We start from the raw sequence: 10,417 nt of genomic DNA, 5'->3' as shown, positions 1-10,417 counted from the left end.
GGTGGGGGAGGACGCATTTATGCCTTTTCAGCGTGTTCCTGGTCCAGCCCCACGCGCGGCCGCCGGCGCCGGTGGGTTTTATTTCCTGGAGCTCATCCATCGGTGACGTTGTGACATACGATGAATGTGTCGGTCCTAATAAAATCAAACAAACACGTACAGAGGCTTCCACACATCCTTTTCCTTCTCTGGGGGAGTTTGAGGAGGTGCTGAGAGCTTTTTTTCCCTGTGGATATTCCCCATCAGGGCTTTGTTCCTGGGGTCGTCGTTGAAGGATTTGCTTATTATTTTTATGTGGGGTGAGCATGGCCAGAGCTTTCCCTGCAGGAGTTCCCAGAATCCGTGAAAGAAGTGAGGATCACTGCCCGTCTGGAAGTTGGCATCGCCTTTGGGTGCAGCTGAGCCCTGAGGTGGTGGAGTGAGGAAGGGGAGCAGGTCACCCGTGGGACACCCACCTTGCTCCAAGTCTTCAAAACAGAGGGAGAACAAGGTGAGTTGCCCCAAAGAGCTGCCGCCGAGTTGGAAGCATTGGATGTTAGCAGAGGGTGAGGATGCTGCCAGGGAGAGGTGGGGTCCCGGTGGGATCAAGCCAGGTCGATCCCCCCAAAGCCTCCTTGCTCCTGGGATCCTGCAGTCCTGGAGGCCAGGCTGGATTAGGGGGGTGGCGAGGGCGAGAAGGGATTAATTCTGCCCCCACCGCCTCCTCCTCCTCCTCCGCCAGTGTCTAATCTCCGCTGGTGCTTCGAGGTCTGACCCTGCTCTGATCGAGGACTGGGATAACCCTGGCTGAGCCGGGGAGGATCCACCCGGAGCTCCCGAAAACCAGGTAGTCAAAATTGCCCCTTTTTTTTGGAGACGGTGTTTATTTTTCAGGATCGATGCGTTTATCCGGAGGGGTGGAGGGGCGTTGGACGAGGGTGAGGGATGCGGGACGGGATGTTCCACCCCGCTGCCGTCGGAGCGATGAGACTGGGGAGGGTTTGGGGTCTCTGCGCTTCCCCTGGGGAAGGGGGTGAAATTAAACACCGAGGTGCCACATTGAGCCCACCCTTCACCCTAACACAAGCCATACCAACCCGTATAACTAATAACTGCGCACCGGCTGGGGGGAGCCGGAGCGGGGTTGGAGCGCGGGGGGGAGGGCTGGGGGAGGGTCAGTGCCGGGGACTGGACACCCACACGGGGTGTGGTGGGCTCGGGTCCGCCCCCACCTGCGGGTCCCGCCCCGCTGCCCCCCGGCGCCCCCCCGGCACCTGCTGCGGCGGCGGCTCCGGCCATGGGCGCGCTGCGGCGGGCGGCGCTGGCGCTGGCGGCGCTGCTGGGTGAGCCCCGCGGGACACGGGGGGCTCCGGGAGAACGGCACGGGGCACCAGGGTGGGGGCACGGGACCGGGTGAGCACCCGACGAGCTGCGGGGAGGAGCGGGGGATACGGGGCAGGACGCGGGAGAGCTTTCGGGATGCGGCAGGAAGGGTCCGGCGGTGCTGGCGGCTGCCCCGGGAGGGCGCGGGGGAATCGGGGGGAACCGCTCGGGACGCGATGGTAACGGGGGAGCGCCCGGAGGGACTCTGGATAAACGGGATGAACCGCGCAGGACAAGGGAGAGATTTTGGGAGGGCTTCGGGTAGGACCCGGAGATACGGACAGGGTGTGGGAGCAGCCGGAGGCACCCAGCAAGGAACCCGGGAGCCCAACATCGCCAGGCAGGACCCTGGGAAGCTTTAGGGTGGCCCCGGGAAAGGACCATGGGGTACCGGGGGCGGGGGTCACAGCACCCACCTGTCTCTGTGCCCCCGGTCCCCTACCTCAGCAGGCAGCTTGGCGGGGGCAGAGAGGGGAAGGATCCACCCCACTCCCCTTTTAGGAGTGCCCAGAGTGGAGAGAGTCTGAGTCACCCCAGGAAATGCCATTTGTACCTTGGAGCTGCCAAACAGCTGCTTTCAGCACCCCCAAACCCGAAGCACCCCCAGTTGGGGACGTGCCAGGGACTCCAATGGGAGTGTCCATAGTTCACCTCCCTGTGTGGCACCGGGCAGGAAAAAAAATCCATTTTTCCTTGTTTACTGGTGCTCTGCAGCCATCCCAGCTGGTTTTGAGGTGAAGGGGTCTCAAGCCTTCTCTGCCCATGGGTTTTTCCTTTCTTCCACCTCTAAATTTCCCACCCTGGGTTTTTTTTTTTTTTGGAACTGCCATGGTTGCTTCAGAAGGAAATATCCTTTGGCGTTCCCAGCAAAGGAGAGGCCCTTGGAGAAAGGAAACGGCCCCAAAAACAATGGCAGCAGCATTTCCTTCCAGCAGAACACTGGGTGGGGGTCCTGGAGCCGCCACTTGTTCCTCCTTGAAGGTTTTCTTCCTTGATAAAAGTTAGTTAAAGCATGTTGGTGTGAGGTGTGGGGGTCACTCAGCCCTTAAATCCCGCCAGGGCGCTCCTTTGCTGTATCCTGATGACGTTTTTTACATAGAATCATGATGGATTGCCACAAAAAATCACACTTGAGCCCTGGGACGTGACATCATGGGCACCGACAGCTCAAAAATGCAGCAAAGAGACCCTTTTGAACCCCAAATGTGTATTTTTCCTTTAGTTTTGCTTTCAAGCAATCCTTCCTCATCCCTTGGGATCGTCATGGAATTGTGATGGTGAAAAGCAAAGTGAGGGATGTTTGCCATCCCTGTTCTCTTCCCAGTCTCTATCCCATCCCATCCCTGATCCCAACCCCAATCTCTTCCTCAGTCCCATTCCAATCTCATCCCCTGCCCATCCCATCTCCATCCCATCCCATCCCATCTCCGCCTCTCTCTCCCACATCAGGAGTGAAGCACGTTTCCATCTATAGCAAAGTCACATATGATTATTGCATTATTTAATTTTTTTTCCCCAAATTTGGTCTCTCTGGAGGATACGGCACTTTCTGGCCCCCCCCCCGCCCCCGGGGTCGTGAGAAATGCCTCTGTGGATTTTCCCAACGGACACTGCTCCACAGCCCGGCATGTCCTATCTGCTCGTTTATAAATAGTCAAAGTTAAGGGAAGAAAAGGGAAAAAAAAAAAAATCCTCAAAAATAATTTAAAAAAAAAAAAAAGGGGAAGGCGACTGTGTCGCAGCGCTGAGATGCTCCTTGACCTTTTTCCAAGCTTTTTCAAGGGTCCCTTTTCCGGCCAGATTCCCGCTGTGTATTTTAAATCCCAAGCTTGATCTTTTGGGATTTAATTTGGGTCTGGGTTTCACATGACTCCAGCGCCTTAATCCTATCAAGCGGGGTCATCAAACCCCAACCGCCTCCGGGATTTAATTCCCCATACAGTTAATGGTTTAGAGACTTGGGGAGGCGGCTGGAGGGGGAGTTTGCTTTTTGGGGGATTCAGGCTGTGCCAGAGCCAGGAAACAGCTTTTTTTGGGGTGAAATGATGCAATTTTAGAGGATAGGGTGGTTGATATCAGCACAGGGATTAATGCTAAGATTGCAGGGATTTAAAGGTGATTTTTTTTCCATAGGAAAAAAAATTCGAAGAAAATTTAAAGCCGTTCTCTCAATTTTTTTTTTGTCACGGGAAAATTTAAATTATTTTGGAATGCTAAATCGTAAGATATTTATTCCATAGAGAGGGGGAAAAAATATAGCTATTTCTAAAGGCAAATTTAAGTCTATTCTGTTTTTCCATATGCAAAAAAAAATCCCAGCAGATGGGCTGGGGCGGGGGGAAAACACCCGGGCAGGTGTTTAGCTCAGGGCAGCTGGATAAAACTCCAGGTTTTGAGCCCAAAGAGCAGGCGGGAGGGGCCGAGGGCCCCGGCCCCCCCCGGATCCGTATGAGCACCGCGAGCGGCTTAATTTTTTCGATCTGGTTAAAGCATTAGAGGATTTGGAGCGTCGAGGTGGCCAAAGCCAGAGCTGTGCCAGGGGGTTCGGTCCCGTGCCTGCAGCTCCAGACCCAGCTCCAGCAGCCTTTCCTAGGGTCACGTCTGTCTCAGATGAGGAATTTGGGTGAATTCTGCAAGGAAAAAGGGAATTTTGGGGAGCTAGCAGCCTTCAGATCCGGATCCATCTTCTTCTCCCCAGTTCGCTGGAGGGGAGATGATGGAGCCGGGATCTCCTGTTGCCACAGGAGTTTTGAGGATGACAGAGCAAAGCTGTGCAGCTCCAGAGCACAATTAACATAATTAACGTGGTCATCAGGAGGTTTCAGGGTTAACACACCCTGGTTGGCAGTGCTGGGAGCAGCTCTGAGGCACACGGGGCTGTTTCAGTGCCTTGGGGTGCGATGAGAAACCTCTGGTTGGTGCCAGAACAACTTTTCCCTCTCTGGAGCCTGGATTTCCCCAGGAATCCCCAGCAACCTTTGGCCCAGCACCTTTTTGTGCCCAAAAAATCATGCTGATGGAGGAGGTAGGATGAAAAATCTGGTTTTTCCCAGTTGTTGGGGATGCACAGGGGTGTAGAAGCTGTGGAGTCATTTATCAATGCCGTCTGCATAATTAATGAATGATATTATGAATAATATTTATTATTATTATTATTATACTTAATATCACTCGTTTATTACTATTATCATTATAATCACTGTTATAATTAGTGTTATAACTATTATAACTCTTAAAATTATTTTTATTAAATTACAATTATAATTATTCTACCAGGTCTATTACCTGCTATTGCTAATATTTCTAGTAGAAATTACAATACAATTATTGAATATAATCTGTTTTCTTCTAGATTATCCCAATTTAACACACTTTTATAATAATGGAGGTTTTGGGCTGAAAACACCTGGATTTTCCCAGCTATTGGGAATGCAGGGAGGATTAGGGGCTGTGCCATCTGCATAATTAATGAACTGTATGATTTTGATCACTATTAGTATTATAATTATCATCTGTATTATAATTATTATGACTGTTATCATTATTGTATTGGAATAATTTTTATAATTATTCTATTTGCTATTACCATTATTATTATTGTCATTATTAATATCACTTTTATCATTATTATTCCCACTTTTATAATTATTATTCTCACTTTGATCATTACTCTCATTATTCTGAGCACTATGATCACTCTCACATCCCCACTATTATCCCTATTCTTGCTAAAATATACCTATATTTATAACTATTATAAATTACATGTTCTCGATGATCTATTTTGTTCTGGAAATTCCAATTTAATGAGTCGCCATCCCATATTTCTTTCCACTTTCTCTAAATTTAATACAATTATCTGTATAATTACATATAAATACACTATAATTACTATTCTTTTTCCATACTGTCTATTGGATCTGATACCATAGCTTTGTGTAATTAATAAATAATATTATCAATGATTTGGGACCTGCTGGCGCCTCCAGCATCTCTCCCCCGCCCCAAACCCTCCAGGATTTAAAGGTTTATGTTCTTAGCCTGGGTGAGCTATTTTTACGCACCCTCACCAGACTGGGCCTTATTTCTCCCAGTTTTTCACCAGAGAAAGGAAATTTAATTATTTTTTTTAATTCCTGAGAAGACTTATCAGCCGGAGCAGAGTTTCCTGCCTGGAGCTGGAAGGCTCCGTCCGGAAATGGCACCGATGCCTTGCCAGGAGGGGGGATGAACGGATGCGGGAGGAGGCTAAAAATACCCCCCCAGCGCCTTGTTTTCCTCTTCCCACCCTGGAAAAATCCAATTAAAACCTCTGAGCTCTTAGGGGAAAGTGCGAGGTTATTGAAAGCTCCTGAAATCCTTCAAACCCAGGGGTTTTTCCCCTCAAACTGAGGATTTGGGATGAGGGGGTAGCATCATCCTTTCCCCCCTGCATCCCAGTGTGCAGCATCCCTGGGGCACTGGCAGGACAGGGCCAGGCGGGGTCACGGATCGATGGGCAGATGCAGGGATGGAGCTGCTGGGATGCAGGGCCTCGGTGATGTTCCCTGAGGAAAAACAAACCAAGCCCAGCACAAACCCAGCCTTGCCCAAGCCGATTAATTTTCTGGCTGAGCCTTGCGGGCAAAGCTGGGGAATGAGCTTCCCCCAGGAGCTGAGCATCCCTCTCTGGTCCGTGGTACCCACTCTTACCCCATAGCCTCCTCCCAGTGGGGCTTGGGGAGATGATGAGAAGCAGGGGACATAGTGACAGGGGATTGGGATGAGATATTTGGGGTCAAATGAGATGGGGCACCAGAGGGAGCCACTCATCGATTATCCCAATTTAGTGCTGGCAGCAAAACGGGATACTGGGACGCTGGGGAAGGCTTGTGGGGTGCATATGGGGGAGCCCTAAAAATAAATCCCATGGGATCTGGTGCAGCATCCTGGGGGGCTGGGAGTACCCCTATACTGAGCTCAGGGGGGTGTCTGCCTGCTGGAGGTGGCCGTCTCCTGGGAGGGAGGACTTGGGCCTTAGGAATTCCCAAGTCATGTGGGGCGGAAGCTGGGATGGGAGGGAACAGCAATGTCCTGCATCCTCCGGAGTAGGCGGAAAACCCTTCCTGTGGCAGGGAAGGAGGCAGAATGTTCTCCTGGCCCAGCTTCCTGGTGATAACTTGGGATTGTTGTTTTTGTCTTGTGAATAGGGTTTTTTCTCACGGTGAGGATTTGTGGAGAAGTAGCACCTGGGGTTGAGTCACTTCTCGATTTCTTCCCTCTCCCATGGGCAGGTGTTTCCTTGGCTGGGCTGGAGGTGCACGTGGGGACGAGGTTGGTGTTCTCCGTGGAGGGGCAGCAGGCGGTGCTGCCAGCCTGGTACGACAGCCACTCCCGGAACGAGCCCTACGTCACCTGGTTTCTGAACAAGAATGCTGCTTCCTTCCAGGTGAGAAGAGGGCAGGGGCTGCAGGATGGAGGGGGCCAAGGTCGGGGGTGACCATGGAGGAGGTGCTGGTGGTGCCCATGATGGGGGAAAAATTATGGTGCCAACCAAGGGGTAGTGGCCACAGTGCCCATGGTGGAAGGATGCCCATGATGGGGAGGTAGCCGTGATGGAGAGAAGCTCATGGTGCCCACCATGTGATGCTCATGATGGGATGAAGCTCATGGTGCCAGTGCAAGGAAGATGCCCACAATGGGTAAGTGCCCATGAGTGGGGGAACCTCATGGTGGCTGACCATGGGCAAGTGTCCAGGTGAAGGACATGGCGCCTGTGATGGGGAGATGCCCACAATGAGGAGATGATCATGGCAGGGATGTGCGTGTGGTTCCCACAGGGGGGCATGTTTGTGGTGCCCATGGTGGAGAGTTGGCCCATGATGGGGTGAAGTTCATGGTGTCCACCATGGGGAGGTGACCACCACAGGGGACACGCTCACGGTGCCCATGATGAGGACCTACCCATGGTGCCATCCCCATACCCATGGGGAGCTGCTTGTAGTGCCTGTGATGGGATGGTGTCCATGACAGGGAAAGCTCATGGTGCCCACCATGGGGGGAGTGCCCTTGATGGAGGAAGCTCATGGTGATGTGTAGATGCCCACAATGAGGTCACACCCACAGTGCCTGCAGCAGGGAGGTGCTTGTGGTGCCCACAGCTGGGAGAGACAGACGATGGGGAGAGATCCAAGATGAGGAGATGCTAATACGGGGAAGTGTTTGTGGTGTCCACAGTGGGAAATGCTTACAGTGGGGAGATGATGGTGGTCCTCACGATCAGGAGGTGCCCACGGTGGGGAGGTGCTCATAGTGCCCTTGAGGGGAGATGCCCACACTGGGGATATGCCCAGGTTCTCTGCAATAGGGAGGTGCTTGTCATGCTCACAATGGGGAGACACCCACTTGTGATTCCCCTGCTGAGGAGATGCTCCTGATGAGACAGTTGCTCATGGTGTCCATGCCAGGGGCATTTGCGTCTGTGGTGGGGGAGCTGCCTGTAGTTCCCATGTCCAGGATGCTCAGGGGAGGTAAGGCATGAGAGGGCTTTTAGAGGGGCTTTTCTCTCCAGCAACACCTTCCAGAAGTGAAAGCATGTGGGGTTTTTTTTCCTGTGCAGATCCTGGCATACCTGAGCAAGGTGGTGAAGGTGGCAGAGACGGATCTGAAGCCCCGCATGGGGTTCGTGTACCCTATGCCCAATCACAACATCTCGATATTCATCAACGCCACCCGGGAGCAAGACTCGGGTCAGTACATGTGCTCTGTCAACGTGGTGGATGAGACCGTCAGGTCGGACGAGAACGTTGGCATCATCAACCTCACCGTCCTGGGTAAGGCTCTGCTCCCCCTGGCCCCCTTGGATCTCCCCGTGGTGCCTCTCAGGACTAACGCCAGTGCCCACAGTGCCACCGGCCGCCCCCACCTGCCAACTGCACGGCAACGCCGTCCTGGGGGCCAACGTCACCCTGAGCTGCTCCTCCAAGAAGGGGAAGCCCTCGCCCGTGTACCAGTGGCAGCGCGAGCCGCCCACCCTGCAGGTCTTCTTTCCTCCTGCCCAGGGTAAGGTGGCACCAGTGTGGGGCTGGGGAGTGGGGTGGGTGCATGGGTTGCAATATCCTGAGAATATTCAGCTGAGGGAATTTTTGGCTTCGTCCCCTCAACCGCTTCTTGCACGAGGAGGTGGAGGGTTTAGGAGTGGCTGTGACGCAGCACCCAAATTTCTCACCTACAGACCGCACCAAAGGCACCCTCAAGCTGACCAACCTCTCCCTAGAAATGTCAGGGGTCTACGTCTGCAGGGCTGAAAACCAAGCAGGCTCTAAGAACTGCAGCATTGTCCTGGAGGTACACTCAAGTGAGTATGTGTCCACAGGGTTGGGGAGGGGGACACAGTCCCCACGAGGTCCCTGTGACAATAAGGGAATCTCTGTCTCTCTCTGGCAGCAAGCACCAAAGCAGTCATTGCCGGCGCCGTGCTGGGCTCCCTGGGTGCCCTTGCCACCATCATCTTCTTTGCCCAGAAGGTTGTCGGCTACAGGAGGAAAAAACGTGACAGCCAGGAGGAGGGAGCCAATGAGATCAAGTGAGGCGCTCTACCTGTGGAGGGGGGTTCAAATCATCATTAGGTTTCAGGGTTAATGGGTGAGGAGAATGTTTCTACCTCTGGCCCATCATTTCTCAGGTTCAGAGTTAATAGTGGGGAAGAGTTCTTGATCTCTGGCCAGTCATCAATATGCTCCAGAGGTAACAATCAGGAAGGAAGTTTCCACCTCTGGCCAGTTGTGATTTCAGAGTTAACGAGGGCATTTTCCACCTATGTTTTCCCTTTTGTCCCTCTGTCTGTGGGTCCAGAATGTCTGCACAACCTCAGTGTTCAGGGAGAGTGTGCTGGGGCAGGGAATGGAAGGGTTCCCAGAGCCGATCCCTCTGACGCTTTCCCCTCTTGGCAGGGAAGATGCCGTGGCGCCCAAAACCCCATCATGGGCAAGGAGGCCAGCTTCAGACACCATGTCCAAAACCAGCACCCTATCCTCCATCGCGGGCACCCGGCAAACCTACGGAGCCAGAGCCCCCTCCGACACCGCCTCCATCCTCACCACCACCGGCAGCTACCGGGGACCCCCGCCCCGGGGAGGGGGGCGGCCCCCCAACCTCTCACCCCCTGCCGTTAACGGGACCCCCCGGCGCCGCCAGGATCCAGCCGCCGCTCCCGTGGGGTCGTTGCCCCCCTCCAGCCTGGCACGAGCAGGTGCCGTTCCTGTCATGGTGCCAGCGCAGAGCCGAGCTGGCTCCTTGGTGTGAGCAGCCCCTCAAAAAACAGGGGTGCCCATAGCCAACCCCACTCCCTGTTTCCTGGGGTGGTTTTGTCCCTTTTTGGGTTTCCTTTTCTTTTTAACAGATGCCTCGAGCAGCTGGACTCATCGTGGGCGTGTTTAATGGGTGCAGAGGCTCTCTGGGTTTGGAGGGACCGAGTCTCCCCATAAATATCACCTCCCAAACCAGCCACAGCCCTGCCTCAGGGGCGTCCCCCTATTATTATTTTTTTTCTATATCTATATGTCAGGTGAAATGAGGGATTTTTTCATAAAAGAGCATTAAAAGAGGGGGTGGGGGGGGCACGGGAACACACATACAAACACACACACTTTTTTTAGGGATTTTCTGATTAAAAGCTGCTGCGCTGCCCAGCACCGGCGCTTTGGGTGAGTTTGTGCAGATTTCGAGGCGGGGAGGGATGTCCCACGACCTTCTGGGTGATGTCATAGGGCAGGGTGATGTCACAGTGCACCAGCCAAGGTCCTCAGGGTGAGGTGACATCATGATGCACGTGTTGTCACATCGTGTGACCGTGATGTCACACCCTTTGTCAGGAGGTATGATGCCACAATGAGTGTGTGACATCACAGCATCTGACTAATGCCTGTATGGTGCCATACAGGCATGTCACATGTCTGTCAGGGATGTCACGTGTGTCTGCATGATGTCACACCATCACACAGCAGCAGTGACGTGACACGTGCCTGTATGATGTCACACCCACAGTCAGACCTAGCAGTGACATCACACAGTGGAA

The 10,417-nt window shown here is 53.3% G+C and overlaps 1 protein-coding gene across 2 annotated transcripts; it reads left to right on the top strand.

Annotated features, from left to right (window-relative positions):
* Positions 1 to 1,251: 1,251 nt before the first annotated feature.
* ESAM (endothelial cell adhesion molecule) lies at positions 1,252 to 10,034 on the top strand. 2 transcript variants are annotated; one of them, XM_066334850.1, is made up of 7 exons: positions 1,252 to 1,322; positions 6,636 to 6,790; positions 7,961 to 8,174; positions 8,248 to 8,403; positions 8,576 to 8,698; positions 8,788 to 8,926; positions 9,294 to 10,034. In XM_066334850.1, the coding sequence occupies exons 1-7, from the start codon at positions 1,277 to 1,279 to the stop codon at positions 9,643 to 9,645; spliced, it is 1,185 nt and encodes a 394-aa protein (XP_066190947.1). In that variant the 5' UTR covers positions 1,252 to 1,276; the 3' UTR covers positions 9,646 to 10,034. The 2 variants fall into 2 exon arrangements, with proteins under 2 accessions (XP_066190947.1, XP_066190946.1); XM_066334849.1 differs by lacking the exon at positions 1,252 to 1,322 and adding an exon at positions 1,538 to 1,623.
* The last annotated feature ends 383 nt before the right edge of the window (positions 10,035 to 10,417 follow it).

Source organism: Sylvia atricapilla, chromosome 23 (genome assembly GCF_009819655.1).
Source record: "Sylvia atricapilla isolate bSylAtr1 chromosome 23, bSylAtr1.pri, whole genome shotgun sequence".
NCBI classification, from domain to species: Eukaryota; Metazoa; Chordata; class Aves; order Passeriformes; family Sylviidae; genus Sylvia; species Sylvia atricapilla.
This window is presented reverse-complemented; position numbering and strand designations above follow the sequence as displayed.

What these genes read in the sequence shown, in the direction of transcription:
- ESAM (XM_066334849.1), top strand. Translation starts at nt 1,539, where the DNA reads ATGGTAACGGGGGAGCGCCCGGAGGGACTCTGGATAAACGGGATGAAC. An exon ending in AGAATGCTGCTTCCTTCCAG is followed by an intron (nt 6,791 to 7,960) that starts GTGAGAAGAGGG and finishes TTTCCTGTGCAG; the next exon opens with ATCCTGGCATACCTGAGCAA. An exon ending in CTTCTTTCCTCCTGCCCAGG is followed by an intron (nt 8,404 to 8,575) that starts GTAAGGTGGCAC and finishes TCTCACCTACAG; the next exon opens with ACCGCACCAAAGGCACCCTC.